The sequence below is a fragment of the Lepidochelys kempii genome, chromosome 1 (assembly GCF_965140285.1).
Source record: "Lepidochelys kempii isolate rLepKem1 chromosome 1, rLepKem1.hap1, whole genome shotgun sequence".
NCBI classification, from domain to species: Eukaryota; Metazoa; Chordata; order Testudines; family Cheloniidae; genus Lepidochelys; species Lepidochelys kempii.
Genome location: NC_136380.1, coordinates 303,111,651 through 303,134,289, shown reverse-complemented (window position 1 = coordinate 303,134,289; position 22,639 = coordinate 303,111,651). Strand labels below are relative to the sequence as shown.

At 43.0% G+C, this 22,639-nt stretch overlaps 1 protein-coding gene across 3 annotated transcripts in view; it reads right to left on the bottom strand.

The window, feature by feature from the left end:
- Window positions 1-1,753: 1,753 nt before the first annotated feature.
- The window catches only part of LOC140905226 (uncharacterized), a 78,892-nt gene continuing 58,006 nt past the window's right edge, over window positions 1,754-22,639 (bottom strand). Inside the window, exons 7-10 of one of the 3 annotated variants that reach the window (XM_078851143.1) lie at window positions 18,793-18,881; window positions 16,330-16,482; window positions 12,959-13,091; window positions 1,754-3,181 (exon numbers count right to left, since the gene is read on the bottom strand). In XM_078851143.1, coding sequence (XP_078707269.1) covers window positions 3,124-3,181; window positions 12,959-13,091; window positions 16,330-16,482; window positions 18,793-18,881 — 433 coding nt within the window. In that variant the 3' untranslated portion in view covers window positions 1,754-3,123. The remainder of the gene's footprint in view (window positions 3,182-12,958; window positions 13,092-16,329; window positions 16,483-18,792; window positions 18,882-22,639) is intronic. The other 2 variants (XM_073328115.2, XM_073328117.1) reach the window with 2 other exon arrangements.

Genomic DNA, 22,639 nt, shown 5'->3' with positions numbered 1-22,639 from the left:
GTGTAAAGTAATTCCTCTGTTTCCTCTTCAGTTTGGGGTTCTAGGTTCCCAAGGATCAGAGAGTCACTCGTGAGTCTGTGAGTGAGTGGAGTGAGTCTTCTGTCTTTTTGGTAAATAATTGGGGCTGGCAAGTCTTCCACCGTGGATTGCACCTCTGCGGGGAAGCCAAAAAGATAGAGCCATGAGCCCTTCTCATTACAACCACCATCGACAACGATGTTGCAGCCCTGTCCTCAGAATCAAGTGCTGCGAATTGTTCTCCCTTGTCCTTGGCAATAAAGTTAATCGATTTGGACATTTTTGTGTTTGTTTGTATAGTTGTATTTTGTTCGTCATGTTGCATAGTTGGCTATGCGGAGATGAGGGATAGCCAAGGAGTAAGCCTTATTGCCAAAACTGATCAAGTCTTTTCCAGTCCTTATCATGAGTTGTGTTTCAGGGCTGTTGTTGCATGCCATGTCGCTGGACTGCATCTATCACTAAGAAATTAGGCGCTGAATCCACGCCCTTTGTTGGTACACACCTCCTGTCAGACCTCCCACCAGCTGGAGGGGCAGCCATAGGGGTCCACAAGAATGACCCTTACAAGGTCCATCAGTGCCTCATTCATGTGAAGGGCAATTTTTTTTAAACAAAGCAGCTGTATGCAAAAAGTCCACTAGCCTATGCTGTATCACCGGGATCTCCTCAAGAGAGATGTCCAGAAAGGGCCACCCTCTCAAATAAGCCATGGAACAGTTTGAAATCATCCCCACTATTAGGGGGAGGAGGCATAAAGGTGTCCTCTGCGGACAATGATGGCAAGTGATGTCCCCTGCAGGAGTGGAGGTTCTTTCTCCTCTTCCCCTGGTACCACTGCTGGTACAGAAGCTGTGGGGAATTACTGTGTGCTGGGTCTGGCCGTGGTGGGCAGTCCCCCTTTGTTTGGGGCATATGACCCATGGAGTCCAGTATGCCCATTGGGATGGGAGCGGCATAGGGGGTCCCCATACCACTGTAAGTACCCAGGGACAGCATAATATGCCCCAGGCGAGACTCCTGGGTTGACTGACTCCTGATGGATAGGAGCCGATGGGGGAATAGCTCCCTGTTCTTCCTCATCTTCCTCCTTCAAATAAGGAGTGAGACAGTGAGTGATGTCGGGGACGCAAGGAGACTTGGTGCCGAGGGTATCATTCTCGTATTGGTACCGCAGATAGGAGGATCAGGGACAGAGATGAATACCAGAACCCTCTGTCTGAGGAACTGCTGCTGTGATGGTTTGATTGGTCCCTGGGGCTGCCTCCTTGTCAGTGCCAGGGCTGCAGAGAAGGCGGCGCTGCTGGCTGCGCCTCTGTGCATGTTAGGTGCACTTTTGAAGAAGCTGCCTTTTGTAGTGGCACCGTGCCACCATTTGTAGATCACAATGCGGAGGCACAGGGTTTTGGTTTCACCTTAGTGCCTGCGTCGGAGCCGGCTCTTGTAGAGTCTCTGGCTCTAGCGGTGCCAGGAATTTCCGCTATTTTGGCTCCCAATGCTGACAGCACAGCCGGTGCCGGTATTGGATGCCTGCCCGTGGAATGAATGTACATCGCAGTGCAGAGGCACAGGGTCTTGATTTCCCCTTAGTTCCTAAATTGGAGCCTGCTCCTGTAGAGTCTCTGTCTCTAGCAGTGCTGGCGGTGCCGGGATTTTCTATTACTTCAGCTCCCGGTGCTGACAGCACAAACACCTAAAGTGGAGCACCCACAGGGACAGCACTTGAAGCAGAACCATAGTTTAAAGCCTAAGAAAAGGCTGGAGGTGGCATCTTGTGTGGTGTCCATCCACTAAATGCATGGAAAGAAAAATTTATGCTTGGACATGGATGCTATATTAGAAAGAAAGAAATTATAATTCTACCTAGTTTCGGACCTCAAATTAAACTATGAGAATAAGGATATTCTAGCCCACATAATTAGCTGAACAGCCTCCCATATGTCACACTATTGAGCTATTGGTGACTCATAATAGCTATAGTGCATAACAATGACTGCCTCATTTTAGAATATTTTGATAGTTGTACTTTACAGTATGTTGAACATTATGCCTAATATTTTGAAATGAAATTTTTAAAAGAAAAGAGTCTGAGAGGCCCACCACCCCTTTTAATTCATACTGGTGCTACTACCTCACCATACAAAACTTCACTCAGGTGCTCCAGGAAACTACTGTTTGAGGTGGCAGAAGTACTGGTGTCAGAGAGGAATGTGCTACTTAACTTTTTATGGGCACTCACAGGAAAACTGGAGGGAAGGATTCTCTGTCCCAACAGGTAGAAAAGTACGACTCGGGAACTGCATCATAGTCTAGAGACTTTTTTTATTTTAATGACAATGTCCTTCCAGCCTAGGCTTTGGAGGTAAGGAGCATGGTTCCTGCAGTTTTTCTGCTGAATGGAGTGAACTATTTTGAGTAGGAGGTAGGACAGAAGAGACTGAGTTGTATTAACAAGAACTGCTTTTAGCTACTTTTTAAATTAAAAAAATGTAAACACAAATACATTTCATTGGGATAAGATGTACAGCCGAGTCACTGAGTTACTCCTACCGCTGGAGTAACACAGTAGACTGGTCTCATACAGAATATACTGTAATTAGCCAGGAAGCCTTTTCATTTGTTTCAGCAATGGTGAATTGGTTTCCTTATCCCCTTCCACAATTACATAGTATAGGATGAAGGACCTGGCTAAAACAGAAAGTGCCAGATCTCCAGGTGCTGCATTCAGTGCATCAGGGCAAGCTGGGGCATAGGTATACTAAGTTCTTGGGAGGTAGAGAGGACTGAGGATCTGGGTGACAAAATTTTCAGAAAAACCCAGTGATTTCTCTACAAATGGACTGGCCAAATAGCCAAATGTTTGACAGTTTCATTCTGGATGCTTTTCTCTGTGAAATACAGGCACAAGGGGCCTCTAATACACACAAAACATTAAAAAGTGAAATAAAAATGACAGAATTTCATCAAGTTAGCACTGGAGCTAATTTTGTGAAAGGGAAAAGCTAATTTTAAAACCTGTGTACCACAGAAAATATCACACATGATCTTATTTAATGGGAAAGGCAAAGTGTGGCCATTGTTTGAAACTACACTTACAGAGAAATCTTATTTATTGGATTTGGTCTTGCTGGCTTCAGATTTCTTTTGCTCTGGCTTCTTCTTACTAGAGAAATGGAATAGAAAGTGCCATATGTCATTTTCACCTATCAATTATTAACCCAACAGCCACAGCGTTTATCTTTATATTGTATTGCTTTACACTCTGGTATCAAAATTACAAGGAAATGTTATTCTCATACTTAGAATATCATGTGTTGAACTTTATTTCTTAGTTTCACTGTTACAGTAGAAGATAAAAGAGAAGTTTAAGTAACTGTCAGCAAGTTTAGGTACCACATGTAGTTTTCCCTGTGCCTAATGGACTCCAAAGTCTTGCCTCTCATAGAATGGGATGCTTTTGTTTTTTTGTTAAAAGAATAAAAAAATTTCTTCGTAGGAAAGTAATGTTTCTGTGTGTGTGTGTGTGTGTAAACGTAGTGACTGCACAAGTCAAGGGAGTTCTCTCTGCTCTCTCTGAGCATCTAAGAGGCACTCAACAAAAAGTGCCATCAAAGAAGACAAGCAATTACTGCCCCCAGAAACCTGAAGTCATCTCCTGAAGGGTGCACAAGCAACCTGTAATTTGGATTCAGGTGGAGATGGAAAAGTTATTACAGCCTCAACTAAGAGGTAAATCTGGAGAAAAATGAAATTGGTGAGGGTGGCTGCTGGTTGACATTTATGGGGTATATACACATTACATCCCCAAACCCCTTTTACTACCCATGGAGCCCATCCATTTCCAGAAGCAGTAGCTACTTCCCTCTCAATCCCCTACATAACATTTTAAAAACTTGGTTACAGCCTCAATTCTTTCTTGCCTCTCAAAAGACATAAATGCTGTTGAGGACCAACCCATTCTGTTATCCGGATCTGTTTTACCCCATTTCCCCTCCAGTGGTAATTCCAGCTAATTCTCAAAGCCCCCACTTTCCCAATGTCCTCCAACTTATTAGATTTGCTCCCCAACATACCACACAGACTAACAAATTCTTCCCAGTTACCTCCTACAACAAGCTACAGCTGGATAGATACTAGAGGACTGCAAAAAGGGCAAATATAGTACCCATCTATAAAAAGGAGAATTACAGACCAATTAGCTTAACTTCGGTACCCAGAAAGATAATGGAGTAAATAATCAACCAATTTTTAAGCACCTAGAAGAAAATAAAGTAATAAGCAACAGTCAACATGGATTTGTCAAGAACAAATCATATTAAACCAACCTAATATCCTTCTGTGATAGGGTAACAAGCCTTGCGGATGGGGGAGAAGCAGTAGATGTGGTATATCTTGACTTTAGTAAGGCTATTGATACTGTCTCACATGACTTGCTCATCAACAAACTAGATAAATGTAGCCTAGACAAACCTGCTATAAAGTGGGTGCATAACTGGCTGGAAAACTGTACTCAGAGAATGGCTGTCAATGGTTCACAATTGAGCTGGAAGGACATATCGAGTTGGGGCCCATGAGGATCCTGGGTCTGGTTCCATTCAACATCTTCATAAATAAGGCTAAGCTTATGTCATGGAGGTCATGGAAGACACAGATTCCATGACTTCCAGAGACATCCGTGACATTTTCCATTTCAGCCCCGGGTTGGCGGAGCTGGAGCTGTCAGCTGGTAGGGGCCCTGGAGCTCTGAACCACCGCGGGCAGCAGAGGGTCCCTACAGCTTCCAGTCGCTATGGACGGCAGGGAGAGCTGGAGCTCTGAGCCACCACGGGCAGCAGGGGCCCCCGCAGCTTTCAGTTGCCATGGTTAGCAGGGGGACCCCGGAGGGAGCTGTCATACACAGTGGCAGCAGGTGCTGGACCCCCACTTTATCTCCCACAGCAGGGCTTAGGCTCTCATTTCCCTCCCGCCCCCAGTCAGCCCCATTTTGTCACAGTTATTTTTAGTAAAAGTCAGGGATAGGTCATGGACTCCTGTGAATTTTTGTTTATTGCCTATGACCTGTCCCTGATTTTTACTAAAAATTACTGTGACAAAAATCTTAATCTTATTGATAAATGATTTAGCTAATGGCATAGAGAGTACATGTATAAAGTTTGTGAACGATACCACGCTGGGAGGGGTTGCAAGGGCTTTGGAGGACAGGATTAGAATTCAAAATGATCTTGACAAACTGGAGAAATGGTCTGAATTAAATAGCATGAAATTCAATAAGAACAAATGCAAAGTACTACACTTAGAAAGGAATAATTAATTGCACAAATACAAAATGGGAAATTACTAGGAAGGAGTACTGCAGAAAAGTATCTGGGGACTATAGTATATCACCGTGGTCTTCAACCTGTAGTCCGCAGACCCCTGGGAGACCGCAGACTACATCTAAGATTTCCAAAGTGATCTGCACCTCCATTTGAAACTTTTTAGGGGTTCTCAAATGAAAAAAAGGTTGAAAACCACTGGTGTATCACAAATTAAATGTGACTCTGTAATACTATTGCAAAAACCATGAACATCATTCTGGGATATATTAGCAGGAGTGTTGTAACACAGGAGAAGTAATTCTTCTGCTCTACTCAGCACTGATAAGGCCTCAAACCTGAGTATTGTGTCCAGTTCTGGGCACCACACTTCCGGAAAGATGTGGAAAATTGGAGAAAGTCCAGAGGAGAGCAACAAAAATTATTAAAGGTCTAGAAAACATGATCCATGAGGAATGATTGAAAAAAATGGGTTTGTTTCATCAGAAGAGACGACTGAGGGCGGACACGATAACAATTCTCAAGTACATAAAAGGTTGTTATAAAGAAGAGGATGATACATTGTTCTCCTTAACCACTAAGGACAGGACAAGAAATAATGGCCTTAAATTGCAGCAAGGGAGATTTTTGGTTAGACATTAGGAAAACATTCCTAACTGTAAGGGTAGTTAAGCACTGGAACAAATTACCAGGAAGGCTGTGGAATCTCCATCATTGGAGGTTTTTACGAACAGGTTAGACAAACACCTGTCAGGGACATTTCTATGATTCTATGTTAATCTAGGAATGCCCATATGGTTAGTATGCTGGGACAAAACATGTATAGTTGGGATTATGTTTTCCAGTATGCATTACTTTGCATTTGTCAAGTTGAATTTCGTCTACCATTTTGTTGCCCCAACGCTCAGTTTTGTGAGAAGGTTTTGTAACTCTTCAGTCAGCTTTGGACTTAACTATCTTGATTAATTTTGTATTGTCTGCAACTTTTGCCACACCTATTTACCTCTTTTTCCAGATCAGCACAGGTCCAAGTACAGATCTTTGGAGACCCTGCTATTTATCTCTGTCCACTGTGAAAACTGACCATTTATTCCTTCCCTTTATCTATTAACCAGTTAGCGATCCATGAGAGAACCTTTCCTCTTATCCCAGGGCTGCTTACTCCACTTAAGAGACTTTAGTGAGGGACCTTGTAAAAGGCTTTCTGAAAGTCCAAGTACATTATAGCCACTCTTGTCCATATTTGTTGCCATCCCCAAAGAATTCTAATAGAATGGTGAGACAGGATTTCCTTTTACAAAAGCCATGTTGACTCTTCTCCAACATACAGGGAGTTCTCGGACTTACGACACAATTTGTTCCTCAGAATTGCATTGTAAGTCAAAACATTGTAAGTCGAAACCGCTTTTCCCATAGGAATCAATGGTATGAAGGGGAGATTGGTTCCTGAACCAAGGCTTGATACACTATTTTCACCACAGTAACCCAGATTTTTGTACTAAATGAATTATAGATGACTAATGTTGCAATGTCAATGTATTTACTGTACACTGTATTTTGTAAACAGCATTCAAATAAACATATAAACTCACATATACTGCCCAGAATGCTGGCAACACAGGCTCAGAAAGCCAGGGAGAACAGCACATATGCTGAGCCTTAGCCAATCACTGTTCAAGCTTTCTAATTGGCTCCCAGCCCTGGGCTTAGCCAATCAAAAATAAGCGGCAACCCCACCCAGCAACAAGCTACCCTGCTGCCTTGAAGCCAATCATAAGTGACCCCTTCCAGCTCCATACCAGTATAATGCAACCAGGAAGTGATTTCAAGCGAACTTTATGTAAATAAAGTGTCATAAGGGCAAAACAAGCATCGTAGGTGTGAAACGGGCAGTCAATTGAAAAGCGCTGTAAGTGGCATCCGACGTAAATCGGGTGTCATAAGTCCAAGGTCTACCTGTATTGTGTTCATTTATGTGTCTGATAATTCTGTTCTTTATTATAGTTTCAATTAATTTGCCTGGTACTGAAGTTAGACTTGTGAGCCTGTAATTGCCAGGATCACCTCTGGAGCCCTTTTTTTTAAAATCAGCATTACATTAAGTATCACCCAGTCATCTGGTACAGAGGCTGATTTAAATGATAGGTTAGTAGTTCTGCAATTTCATACTTGAGTTCCTCCAGAACTCGTGGGTGAATACATCTGGTCCTGGGGACTTATTACTCTTTATCAATTTGTTCCAAAACCTCCTCTACTGACACCTCTATCTGGGCCAGTTCCTCAGATTTGTCACCCTAAAAAAAAAAAAAGGCTAATGTGTGGGAATTTCCCCCCACATCCTCTTCAGTTAAGACTGTGACAAAAATTCATTTGACATCTCTGCAACGGCCCTATCTTCTTTCAGTGTTCTTTTAGCACCTTGTTAGTTTTTGTCTTTTCCTAGTTGCTCTTCAATTCTTTTTTTGCCTGCCTAATTATACTTTTACACTTGACTTGCCAGAGTTTATGCTCCCTTCTATTTTCCTTAGTAGGATTTGACTTCTGATTTCTAAAGGATCTCTTTTTGTCTCTTAACTTCTGCTTTTATGCAGTTGTTTAGCCATGGTGGCATTTTTCTGGTCCTCTTACTGTTTTTTTAATTATTATTTCTGGTGTACATTTAGTACTATTATGGTGTTTTTAAAAAGTTTCCATGCAGCTTGTAAGCCTTTAACTTTTGTGACTGTTCCTTTTAATTTCCATTTAACTAGCTTTCTCATTTTTGTGCAGTTCCCCTTTTTGAAGTTAAAAAGATACTGTGGTGGGTTTCTTTGGTATTTTCTCCCCTATAAGAAAGTTAAATTTAATTACATTATGGTTGCTATTACTGAGTGGTTCAGCAAAATTCACCTCTTGGACCAGATCCTGTGCACCACTTAGAACTAAATCAAGAATTGCCTCTCCCCTTGTGGGCTTGAGGACTAGCTGCACCAAAAAGCAGCCATTTATGGTGTCTAAAAATTTTACCTCTGTATTCCATCCTAGGGTGATACATACCCAGTCAACATGGGGCTAGTTGAAATCCCTCATTATTATTGATTTTTTTATTTTTATAGCCTCTCTGATCTCCCTGAGCATTTCACCATCACCATCACCACCCTGGTCAGGATTTCAGTAGTATACTCTTATTATTCAAGCATGGAATTTCTGTTCATAGAGATTCTATAGTAGTTTGATTAATTTAAGACTTATACTATATTTGACTATATGCTTTCTTTCACATATAGTGCCACTCCCCCACCAGCACGATCTTCTCTGTCATTCCTATATATTTTGTACCCAGGTATTACCAAGTCCTGTTATCATTGTTCCATCAAGTTTCTGTGATATGTATTATATCAATATCCTCATTTAATATTGGGCATTCAAATTCACCCATATTAGAATTTAGACTTCTTGCATTTATATACAAGCACTTGTAAAATCTGTCAATATTTAGTTGTGGGCCTTTATTTGATGTAATTGAAATAGGACTCTTTTTCATGTGACTTTCTGTTCAGTTTCTGCATGTACTTTATCAGCTTCTATACTCTTCTCTTTGCTAAGATATAGAGAATCCCCTTTAATAAATCTTCCCCTAAGGGATGTCTCGGTCCAAACCATGTGCTCCTCCGCACCTGTTGTTTTTTCCCCAGACCTTAGTTTAAAAACTCCTCTACAACCTTTTTAATTTTACATGCACTCTGGTTCCCTTTTGGTTTAGGTGGAGCTCATCCTTCCTGTATAGGCTCCTCCTTTTCGAAAAGGTTCCCCAGTTCCTAATAAATCTAAATCCCTCCTCCAAACACCAATGTTTCACCCATGCATTGAGACCCTGCAGTTCTGCCTGTCTAACTGGCCCTGCATGTGGAACTGTAAGCATTTCAGAGAATGCTACCGTGGAGTTCCTGGACTTTAATCTCTTACCTAGCGGTCCGAATTTGGCCTCCAGGACCTCTGTCCTACCTATCCCTATGTTATTGATACCTACATGTGCCACGAACACTGGCTCCTCCCCAGCACTGCACAAAAGTCTATCTACATGTCTCATGAGGCCCTCAACCTTCGCACCCAGCAGGCAATTCACCAGGCAGTTCTCCGGGTCACCATAAATCCAACTTTCTAGTAATCAAATCCCCCATTACTATTATCTGTCTCCATAGGCGCCGACTTCCCCTCTGCCCCATGGGTGCTCGACCCCCTCATACCCTGGCCCTGCTCCTGCCCCACCATTGCCCTCCCCAATTCCACCCCCTTCCCCCAAGTCCCCGCCCCTGCCCCGCCTCTTTACCGCCTCCTCTTCTGAGCACACTGCGTCTCCACTCCTCCCCCTCCCTCCCAGAAAGTCCTAAGCACCACCAACAGCTGTTAGGCGGCGGGTGGGAAGTGCTGGGAGGGGGAGAAGTGGGGACGTGGCACGTGGTGGGGGGCAGAGAGAGCTTTGCTGCCAGTGGGTGTGGAGCATCCGCTAATTTTTCCCTGTGGGTGCAGCAGCCCCGCAGCACCCACAGAGTCGATGCCTATGTCTGTCTCTTCCTAATAACTGGAGTACACTCCCCCAGAGGGGTATCCTCAGTGTGAGAGGATACCATGACACCATCATCTGGAAGGTTGGTCCCAACTATGGGATCATTTCCCTCTGCTGCAACTTGATGTTCTCCTTCCCCGAGACTTTCATCCTCCTCCACAGCACAGAGGTTATCAGGCTAGGAGTGGGACTGCTCTATTGTGTCCTGAAAAGTCTTATCTATGCACCTCTTTGTCTCCCTTAGCTCATCCAGTTCAGCCACTCTGATCTCAAGAGCCCGAACTCAGACCAGGGCAACACTACAGACCTCTATCGATATACCATTGTTGCTCATGGCTGTGAAAAATCCATACCCCTGAGCAACATAGTTATACTGACCTAACCCCCTGTGTAAACAGTGCTTTGTTGATGGGAGAGTTTATCCCACTGATATAGCTACCGTCTCTTGGGAAGGTGGATTAACTATGACAACAGGAGAAGCTCTCCTGTCAGCATAATAGCATCTTCACTAAAGCGCTACAGTGGCACAGCTCTGGTTCAGCTGCACTGCTGTAGTGCTGTACATGAAGACAAGCCCACAGTCCCCGAGAGCTCTGAGTTGCTTGCAGCAAATGCACACATACACCACTTGCTCACAAGGCAGGTAATCTTACATGCTGCATTCCGTGCAATAAATTGGATAGCCTTCACTCTGCTGCTGGACTTCTACCAGCATTATTTTTACTCTGGAATTTTTTTGTTTGTTCTTTGGGCTTTTTGTTTGTTTTTTCTAGGGGGAGGGCTTTATTTTCCTGTGTTTAGAGAATTTTTGTTAGATGTATCTGGCTTTAAACTCCCTCACAAAACTCCCCTGTTTGCTATCTCCTCTGGTTGTTAAGGAGCTGGTTTTTTAAACCCCTGTTCTCCCTGAATTAGCCCCGCCCCCTTATCTAAGAATCCCAAAGGGATTAGGGATCAAAGGATACTAGACCCTCATTAGGAAGGTCTGCTAGGCTCTGCACAGAGCCCTCCAAACAGACTACACTATAAACTTCAATCAAGCAGTCACACGGCAAGCAAGCAAGCACACAACAAACAATGGAGTATGTCTTAAAAATGGAGTATGTCTTTCAATGGAGTATGTCTTAAAAATCCAAATGTACTTTCTAGCCTCTACTTAAAATTTGAATTTAAACCCAATCTTCTCTCCCCGTATCATATATTTAGCTAACTGGATATTTTTAGTATTCACATTCCTTGTTTATCAATTAGTTTATAAATAGTCTTGCAATTAGACTGGGTCAAAACTCAGCTTACATTTTTTTGTGAAAAGGGCTGGTGGTGTCTGTTCAGTCCCTAGTGGTCAGGTGTCCAGTAGGGCAGTGGGATGGCCATTCATTAATTTTGGCCCATCCATGATGTTTCCAGGCTCCCGCATAGCATGGCAGCCTGTCTTCCATGCTGCCACTGGCTACGCACCCAGCAGCCATGCACTCCTACCCAGCCCTTCTGTAGTATAATAAAGTTACAGAACTAGACTGTATTGTAGCTTATGCTGCTTTGAGAGGAATATGACACTTCTCTCCAATTTCACTCTCGTTCAGCTGGTCATTCTTCTCTTGATCTGCAGCTTACTACTTCTGAGGCCTGTAGCTTGCATCAGCTTGCAGACAGCCTCTGAGTCTAAAATATTTAAACAGCAGGAAAGAATATTGCTACTCTTCCCCTTAAGACAACCTTTCCTTACCAAATTTTTGTGGTTTTTCTGGAAATTCGCTCCCTGCTGCACCAGGGAGCAGAAGGGAGAACATTGTCCTCTATCGCTTCTTATGCAATGCCAATAAAATGGGCCCAGTCTCCCCTTCAACCACATATTCAACTCAATGGGAGTTCTGTCCATATACCAAAGGGGAGAATTTGTTCCAACACCCAGCTTGGTCTAGCGACTAGGCGAATGGGCTGAAGCAAAAGATCTGAATTCAATTTTTTTCTCTCCAGTGCTTGGCAGGTTGGTTCTTGCTCACATGCTCAGGGACTAACTGATTACCATATGTGGGCTTGGGAAGGAATTTTCCTCCAGGTTAGTTTGGCAGTGACCTTGGGGATTTTTTGCCTTCCTCTGCAGCATGGGCGGCCGGGCTATCCCTCGCCCCCTCCCCTTGTGGCCAAGGCCCCTCCCCTCCCTTCTACTTCTCCCTCCCCTGCAGGAGCCCAAAGCACCCCCACTGCGGCCCTAGCGCGGGACAGCTGGGGGTGATAGGGGAGGCGAGGTCCCAGCCCAACTGCACCGCAGTCTCAGTGCCCACAGCCCTTGGTCAGTGCAGTCGCCACGTCCCCAGCCCTGGTGCTCAGGCGGCCAGGTAGTGCAGTTGCAGTGCCCCCAGTCCCGGTGCTTGGGTAGCCAGCCCCAGAGTGCCGGGCAGGCAGCGCGGCCCTGCACCAGACGCCCTGGCGGCCCTGAGTCCCTGCAGGAGGCATGCTGGCCTGGAGGCGGGGCCATGGTAGGCTATTTGGGGAGGCACAGCCTCCCCATACTTACAATACCCACTGCCCATGCTCTGCAGCATGTCGAGGCAGGGTCACTTCCTAAGATTATCTGGGTATTTCTCACTTAATCATTTCCCTGCCATTGTGGGGGCCACAAGCACTGGTGCACCTCAGTTCTTCCTATTCTCTGCCTGTGGCACACAATAGTCTAGTCTCCTGTGGGCTGTAATACTTTGGTCTCATTTTGGTTGATGGGTTTAGTGTGAGGGTGCTGGGTGGTGGTGGCCTGTAATGTACAGGAGGTCAGATTAGATGATCTGGTGTGATCCCTTCTGGCTTTAAACCCTATGAATCTATTCCAGGCTCTGTCATGTAACCATGGGCAAGTCATTTTCCCCTCTAGGAACTGAAAATAATGACATTAACCTTTCTTCATAAAGCACTTAAGATCTACGTATGAAACGCTCTACATGTATAAGCCAACCCCCTCTCTGCCCAAGTCCTGTGCACACACACATGCACACAAAGCAGAAGTAACTATTTAATCAATTTGCACTTGCCCACAGAGGTATTTAACCATACTTCACATTCACAGACAAGGGATTATTTTTACCATGCAAGGGTGCCAGATGTTGATGCTTCTGTTGTCTGTGAATCTTCCTTCACAGATTTACAGGATGTCCTCTTTTCTGACCATTCTGAAGCTGCCCGTGTAATTCTTAGAATCCTCTCTGAAATCTCGCTGCCTAAGGAACATATAACCATGTGCAGGATTCAGCTCATTTTCGTACTTCAGCATTGGTTTCACATTTGTGATATGCTAGTTGCAGTGTTTTCTGAATTTTCTCATATAATTCTGTATGTGTTCCACTGTTAAGATAAACTGTAACCTTTCTCTGATTACTTTCACAGAACATAATAGTTAAAGCTCCAATTGTATTTATATGAATATGTTTTCTAATCTAATCTAAATGTAAACCCAGTGACACCTATGGCGATGATAGCACTGTTACAGCAATAGCTATGAAGGCAACTTTGCTTCCCACTCTATCGGCAAGGTCCTTCACATTTGCTTCAGAGATGAAATTATAATCTAAATAAATTGGCATGTTGATTCTCCATCTAATTCTTACATGCAGCTTGGGCTCCTGTTCAAAATCTCCTTGTGCAGCATTTTAGTCTAGATGTAATCTGTGGGTAAAATGGGGCCAGATCAAAAGTTTAGGATCTGCCTGCAGAAAGGACCATCTGCACATGGATCTCTCCCTCTCTATGCAGAAAAGGGTCAGCTGCTGCCATAGCAGTATTTGCCCCCTTCTCTTGGACTCAACATCTGTACTGTTTCAGGAATCCATGAGGGCAGGTCTGGGAAGTGAGCAGGAGTGGAACTAGGGTGGTGGATGCACATAAACACACACACCACACAGCTCAAGCCCAAACATCTATACCACAGTTAAACAGGTCCTTAGCCCAAGCCTCATGAGCCTGAGTCATCTGACATGGGTCAGCCTCAGGTGTTTAATTGTAGTGTAGACATATCCTTAAAGGGTGGGGAGCGAGGGGCCAACTAGGGAGTCCCTTGCAGTGCAACTCCACTAAGGCTGGGACAGAGATACAGGAACCCAGAGTTGATTCAGGGGCCCAGAGTTCCTCAAAGATGCCCCTATGACCTGGAGGACCAGCACTGATCTTGGAGGTTCATGGTATTTGTGTTTGTCCCACACTGGGGCAAACCCTATCTCTCAATGGAAGAATTCAGGAAAACTCTGGAAGGCAAAGTTCATGGAGTTTCCTGGACCTACATGGGCATTTCCTTGTAAGCAATGGTGGATTAACACATGGGACAATTTGCGGGCCCTAGGAGCACTGGAACCTGTGTAGAAAGGGGAGTGCCACCAGCACCGGAACTGTGGCCCAGCCCCTGATCCTCCTCTTCTCCCTGAGGCCCCGCTGTCTGGCCAGGATGGAAGCTGGAGCCTGGCCAAGGAAAGAGCTGCCCAGGGAGCTCAAGCCACTGTGCAGAGTCCTGGACCCTCCACCTGCCCTGGGAGGGGGGCCTGAGAGCAGCCTTCATCCCCTGTCTCTGCCCCCTGGCGTGTGCCACCCATGGAAGGTGGAAGGTCTGGGGCTTCCCACAGTGGCCCAGGCACTCTGGGTCGCTCTTAGGGGTCTTGGGGGGAAGAGGAGGGGCAGGGCCCACCTCAGACACTGCCCTGCACTGGGGAGAGGCTGGTGTTTCGCGGTGGGGGAGCTGATCACCCCAGCATGCAGGGTCACGTGCCCCCCCTATATTTCTCAAGATGCCCAGCAGCGAGGAGGCAGTGCTCCCCCTGGCAGCAGCATTTTCCCTGTGTCCCTGCAGCCTGGAGAGGGAGGAAGCAGCAGGGCAGCTGGCTGAGCTCTTCCCTTGTCAATGGGATTCGTTCGCCTTCCCTGATGCTCCACCCCCTGACTCACCTCAGTGAACGGCCTGCAAAGGAGGCAGCAGCAGGAGGGTGGGCATGGCATGTTTCTGGTGCCCCTGGGCCCCTGGGTGTGGAGGGCCCAAAAGTTCTTTGTGCCCAGCGCCCCAATAAATCTTAATCCACCTCTGCTTGTAAGGGCTCAGTCCAAGCCTTTCCTGGTCATCATCAGTACATCAGTATTCTCAGTTTCCGCGTGGTTTGAAGCACTAATATGGTGCAAAGATTTTCATCAGTTGCTGCTCTCACAGTTTTGCACTGATTAGTGGTAAATAGTTTTTTCTCTTAATAGAATTATACATTTTTTAAATCTCCCAAAAGAGTGTTCATGTGTTTTTTAATCATAGAAACAAACTTCTCTAATTCCTTACCTTTTGCTAACTATTAAAAATAAAATACTACTATGATACAAATAAAAAGTTTTATGGAGGAACTCCATAGTTAAGAATTAACTTAGATTTTCACTTCAGGTATGACTTAAGGAAATTCCTTCTTCTATTTCACACTTTAACAATTGAACTTAGACTTTGTGTACATTAGCACTTTTGTTGGCAAAACTTTTTTCGGTCAGGGGTGTGAAAAAAACACATCCCTGACCAACAAAAGTTTCACTGACAAAAGCACCGGTGTGGACAGCGCTGTCGGCAGGAGACGCTCTCCTGCTGATATAACTACCACTGCTCATTAGGGGTGGTTTAATTATGCCTGCGGGAGAGCTCTCTCCCACTGACACAGAGCAGCCACACAGGAGACATATAGCGGCACAGCTGCAGTGGTACAGTTGTGCCACGGTAAGGTCCATAGTGTAGACATAGCCGAGTTAAATCTATCATGGGTCATTCAAATTTTCTAGTGTTTTTCATCAAAAGAAACATTTACTAATGAGCCTTTTTTAAAATTTCCCCTGAAAAAACATCATTTGTCCTTGGGCTCTTAGAGCAAAAAAAATCATGATCATTCTTTAAGCACAAAAAGAGTTATACCTCTAATTTAGTATAACCAATTTGACGTTTGCAAGGAAATACTGGACTTTCTCACCAGTTCTGCTTAGTACACAGAGCCTCTGTCCTTTCCTGCCAGCACCCCAACTCACCCACAAAGGATTGTGAGGGTTAGGTGGGTTCCAGCAAGAAACAGACTATGGTCATGGGTGAAAAAAAGCTGAGAATCACTTTTTGTCCCACGCTTCCAGCTATGATATCTGCAAAGTATTGCAGCTGTCACCCTTTAAGCTGATCACTCCCAAATCTACCTTTCTCCCCCTGAACTCCACCCATTGTAATTTTCTCCTCTCTCACCTTCCCATTCCATCCTCTCCAATCTCCAGTCTATTAAAAAGTTCTTTGGGACAGGGACCAAGAGTTATTCTGGTTTATATTCCATAAAGCACCATGTACATCTGCAATACTATATAAATGATTCATAAAAAATAAGAACAGAGAGTGTTATAATGGAAGAAGAACTGGGCTGGGGGAGGGGGTAGCGGTTATTTTTAGCCAGTAACAATCTGTATAATCATTACCGTTCAATTTTAAACCAGAATCCTTCAATGCCTTTCCATATGATGCCCTCTTTGCAAAGGCAGTGTTGTCAAGATAACTGGTTGAAGTGCTACAGACAAACGACCCCGCTCTCTGCCCGGGAAGTAAGTCCATTCTCTTCTCTCTGTGAAATGCTGATTTGGGAAGAAGAGACTTTCTGAGAAACATGAAGTTCTATAATTCAACTGGTTTTAGAAGAAAGGTTTTGGGAACTAATATATTTCTTGAAAAAGTGCATGTGCTGCGTTATAAAATCAGTAGTGAATTCAGAACAAACATCTGAATTTAAGTAAACTTAAATGTCCAGTATATTGAAAAATATAACTTACTCTCTATCTTACTTTAAAGTGGTTTCATAATGGTGCTGATATTCAGACCAGAGTCTAAAATTATGTTGCAGAGTGGAAATAATGATAACTAGTTTACACAGTAGCAGAGTCAGCATTTAAAATAGTAAGGGGGAGTCCTCTGGAGAAAGAGAGAGAGTTTCATCTTCAGAAGGAGTGCATTATTCTTTGGAAAATTCACAGGATTGTGAGGCCTCAAAGATTTTCATTATGACAGTGTGCAGAGACCTTTATCTTTTATTGCTGGAACATATTTTCCACTGCTTAAAGTGTGGTCCTGTTCCATTGTGGGGGAAACTGACTTAGAAAGGACTGCCCAACTTGCCTTTAACCCAGAATTTGGTAATATCAGTTGCAGGATTTGTAAGGTGGACATATCAAATTCTAGCTACTGACCCTTCACCCTTCTCTGTTCCCGCACATCAACATGCCCCCTATGCTGGGGACTGCAAGAGAGAGAGGCATAGATGACAACTCTACAAGCTCTATGCCCACTGGGGAGTAATGGGAGGTTTCTGGTCCCTTTGTGCCAGCTGGGTGACACAAAGGGAACTGGAGAACCTAGCCCAGTATCTTATAATCAAAAAATGTTTGATGGTTGATTAGTTTAAACTTGATTTTAACTTGGAAGACATATTTCATTGTAATTATTCACTGTATTGAAGGAATCAGTAGATAAGTAAAAACTTTACGCTGAAGTCCACATAGGTATCTATAACTATTTGTAAATACTCTGTGGTGAAGTCAGGGCTTAGTGGTATATTACATTGTCAGGCAATAGATCACGGTGCAATGCTAGGTCTCTCACAGTCTAGCAGGTAGAGACTGAGAGCTCTGCAGTGGTAATATGCTGAGTCCTGGGTAAGAAATGCTTCATGTTTCTCTACAGAGAACTGTTTGCTTAAAGGAGATCTGAAAGGGGCTTCCTCCAGCCCTCCTCAGCTGGAATAAAAGTGGCAACAATAAAGATCCTTAGCAGTGATGAGGTAGAGCTGGGGGGGGGGGGAGATCATCAGAGACCTTTGAGGAGAAAATTACAATTTCATTGACTAATTAGCAATAAGTAAATATAATGTTACATTACAAAGAAATATTGTCCATTAAAAATAGTGATTCCTGTTGTAGGGCTTGTGTATACAGAAAAGTTGTACCACTTTAACTATACCGGTACAGTTAAAGTGGTACAACCCTCTAGTGTGGATGCAGTTATACAAATACAAATGTGCTTATACCAGTATACAGCTTATTCAGATACAGGAAGGGAAATAAGCTACTGCAGTATAAGGCACCCTTATAACAGTATAACTGCATCCACACTAGGGAACTGCACCACTATAACTATACAGGTACTGGCAAAAACCCCACATCCCTTACTAACACAGTTTTACTGGTACAAAATCTGTGTGTAGACAAGGCCAACAAAAATGGTCCATTTCTAACATGAGTGATGGCACCATAAATATTTTTTTAAATCTTGTACTACAGGAGGCAAATAAATATTACTTTTCCATCATCATCACAGCATATTAGTCTGGAGCAGTGGCCAGTCTAGTTAAACTGAGCTGTCAACACTTGATGGCTGATACAAGTTCCTCCCATTGTGAGGAAATTTCATGTTACATTGCAGATCAAATAAAAAGGATTTGGACCATCTGCTTTGGGTGGATGCCAGGCCATATCTGGAGGGAATGTTTTAATTTGAGGGGTTTTGAGGCAAAGGGATGCTGCTGGCTTTATCTTTTATGACACTGTGCTTTTAATAATGTCAAAGGGCCCCTACAACTAGAGCTGAATGACATTTTTCAAATAGTTTATTTGCTGACAAATATAGTTTCGAGTCACCTGAAACCATTCATGAATTCATATTGAGTTCACTGAATAGTTCTGACCAAACAAAAAAAAATTGAAATGTTTTGTTAATGTCAAAATGAAATGTTTAGTTTCGACCTGAAAAATTTGTATCAACTTTCAGTCATTTTGATTAAAAAAAAGGAAACTAACAACATGGCTGGAGGAGGAGAAGTAATATTAAACACAGAAGGCGCAACAGACAGATCATTGCACCAAAGTAGTTAAAAACACTTTCAATGCTCTTACAATCAGATGGTAACTGTGTAGTGAATGAACTTCCAGCCAACAAGTTGACTTGCATTATTGTGTGAGGAACATTGAGTGACCATAGGAATCTGTAAGACATCAGAAAAGAAAAAAAGCCACTTAATATTTTTCTTAGGAGTTACTGTCATTATGTGGGTTCATTTCCTTCCTGTTCTCCCCACAAGTTGTCCCCAAACCAGACAAATTAGGTTATTAATTTTGCACAAAGAAGTGCCAACTCAGATATATGGAGTCTCATTCAAAAAAGAATTAAGTGCTACTAAAAGCTGGATTAATATTTATTTTGTATTAATTTATAAATGAATATTATTTTATTATAGTCTCTTTTCAGGTTTTAGCATGTTGTAAGCTATTACACAAGTATTCTACATATTTGGCATTCTTTATCACGTTTTATTTAGTGTGTGTGTGTGCATGGCTCTTCAAGTACAGCTCTAAAACATACATTTTTAGAATAAACTTACATGTGCAATATCAGACTAACTCTCCTGGAGGTAGTCATCTTTAGGTTTTAAGTGTCATGCACATCAATGTTCTAACATTACAGTGAAACAAAGATTGCAATTAAATAAATTGTCACCTATCAGAACTTAGAAAGAGAAAAGACGTATTAGTCAACAAGTCTCTTTCCACGCTATAGCAGAACTTTCTCTATAATTCATTCAATAGATTCACGGTTCAGACAGAAAACGAGATCAAACTACAATATGTGTACCATACCTAGTTACAAACATTTTTTATGCTTTACTACAGTGGTTTGCAGCCTTTTTTCATCCCTACAAATTTTGAATGGAGGTGCAAACCCATTTGGAAATCTTAAACATAGTCTGTGGACCCCCAGTGGTCTGAGAACCTGAGGTTGAAAACCACTGTTCTATGGTAACAACATCATTTTGTGGGCCCCTTACATAGTCTGTGGACCCCCCAGGGGTCTGTGGACCACAGGTTGAAAACCACTGCTTTACTACATCAAGCAATTCTTCCTGCTTATATCAAATGTTGCACTTTCTGTCCTGACTATTCACCTTCATTAATCTCACTGTTTAATTATGGAGTCCCTGGAATGAAGATGTTAATATATGCTCTTTGGTGTGGTCATTTAACTTAACTTTTGTATTAAACTAAACAGAAGATAGTATAAATCATGCTTATTTTTATTTCCCAGATGAAAAACTTGGCTAAACTGGAGTTAAGGTTGACAGACATCAATAACATAAGGGTTAAAAAAAATTAAGAATTTTGTAGTAACAAAAAAAAGGAGAAAATCAGGAAATTCAGAGTTAAAAGTTAAAAGAAATCCAACCATTTGAAAGTATGGTCATGCACATTTGAGGTAACCCCAAACAATTTTAACTGCATTCTTTGCAGTGCTGGCCTTCCATCTTGTACTCTTCATGGCACAAACATGTACAAAGTGTAAACCAATGCAATGTCATCTTCTCGAGTTTGCGGACAGGATGAAAAATAGTGCTGAATGGTGTGAACTACATCATTATATTATTTTTTTATATTTTATTCAATAAAAATCTCCATTTTAATTTTTTTTCTGAAGATACCACAGAAATTTCTGCCAGAGCACTGCCACATCCAGTGACTTTGCACAGAACATAGGTCCTGCTTGCCAGAGAGTACTTGGACCTTGCACTAGACTCTTAATGAAGATGCTATTTGTTTAATTAGGAATTATACATTTTTGTTTGACTGCACATAGCACAACTGCTTCATCTTTAAAAATACGGCATTCTAATTTTTGAGGTTACTGATTAAAGTGACATCCTTTTTATGGTGGTAGCCGTGTTAGTCTGTATCAGCAAAGTACAAGTACTCCTCATCCTTTTTATGGGTAAGATTGTCACAGATGGTATGTCTATACGCCAATGTAAGCCCAGCGTTTGAACTCAGGCTCAAGCTTAGCCCTCTTCTTCCTTCCCCTGTCTACAAACAAATTGCACTAACTCAGGGCTGGGATTCAGGGTCCCAGGACCCCAAAGGGGTGGAGGGTCCAAGCCTGAGTCAAGCTGGGACTAGCAACTAGCCCCCAGCCATGCCCCTTCCACCCAAAGCCCCCCCTTCAGCCCTCCCCCCGAACCCCCTACCGTGGCTGCCAGCCCCTACTCCAGGCGTGCCAGGAGGACCAGGAGGGCAGGTGGTGTGGCCACAGCCTCTGAAGCACTGGGAGGGAGGGCAGGCAGTGTTGAGTAAAGAGTATCCTCTGGATTCCCCAGCTGTGCAGGTTTAGCGGACTATGTCCCAGCCACCTACATACCCCTTCATGAGGAAGAGTGAACATAAAACTTCAGTGAGTTTTCTGGATCCTTTGTTCCCCATCTCTGGGATGTCACCAAGGAAAGGTACATTATTTTTTATTATTATTATTATTTATAGGGCCCAATGGCCCCAGTCAATGATCAGGGTCACATTTTGTTAGGTACTACAGAAAGTAGTAAAAACCCAGTTCCTGCCCCAAAAAGCTCTGGTCCAGAGTTTTTATTTTCTAGCTTCAGTTCCCAGTGGAGTGTATTTCTTCCGTAACTGCAGAAAGGCCACATGACCCTTCAACACTGAAATATTTAGTAAGATTTAATGCTTCTAAATTCACGGAGAGGCTACTGGGAAATAGCTTTAAAGAACCTGGCCACTGAACCATTAGATCAAATCTGAGGTAATGAAGGAATGAATCATATTCCAATATAATGAATTATGTTGGAAAAGAGTAATGTTTCAGCTCTTTGATACTTCTATTATTAGTTTGATATAAGTATGAGCTCTCCTTTTATAATAGCTTGATTCACCAAAAAACAAATGACCCTCATGTCAGTGTATCATCTCAGGAGCCCTATTACTGTGGAATCAGTACTCGTAAGCCCTGCTTAAATACAGAGACAGAAATAAATGTTGTTTTTTAGACCAATGTTAAATTTGCAGATTATTCATTCCCTTATTTAGCTTTATTGTAACTGTTCACAAAATTACTGGTTTCTAGATAGAGCAGTAACCATAGCAACCAGACATCATAAATTATATAGCAATCAGAAGCAGGGCTATCAGCCATAAGCAACAATTTCAGGCTGGCAATGTGGAAAAAACAATGGTTATGAAGTATTTGTGCCTCAGCCTTGTCATATTCAGAAGCTGAATTCTCATATGTTGAATTTGCAGTCTGTACGTACAAAGAATTGTTGCATATGTTACTGCAATGATCCGACCTGCAAACAACTGCTAGCAGTAATAAGCAAGAACAACTGAGATCCAGAGCTTTCCTTGGAGATTAAACATTGACTGGGAGGAGTTTCTGATCTCTGGCCAAAGTATTTCTCACCCTGTTGCTGGTTAACAGCCATCTTGCTTAAAAAAAAAAGTGCTAGGATATTCCAGGGTGCAAGCCACACAAGAGAGGGGCTCTGTCACTCTTGCTTTGATGCTGTAGTTCCCAACCTGGGCCCCTCAGAAACAGCAAAACAGCATGCAGGTCACACCCTGAGTATCTGTGTACAGCTGCAGCCTGCAATCCAGTTACACTTTGATTTTCACCAACCTAGGTTGCCATTTGCAGGGTGACCCCAACATGCTCTCAGTCCCAAATCCTACCCCCCCCCCCCCCAAAAAAGTGTGTTCTGCACTGTCCAGCCCTCTCCTGGACAGTTCAGATATTTTGGGTCTTTTGCCCCTGTAGGGGATCAATATACAATAGTTTGCTACTTTACATAGAGTTACCCAATTCACAACATTGGATTAGTTTTGATCAAAGAATAAAACGAATTTAACTGGAAAAAGAGATTTTAAGGGAGTACAGTTAAAAGGCATTAAAGTCAGAAACGGTTACAAG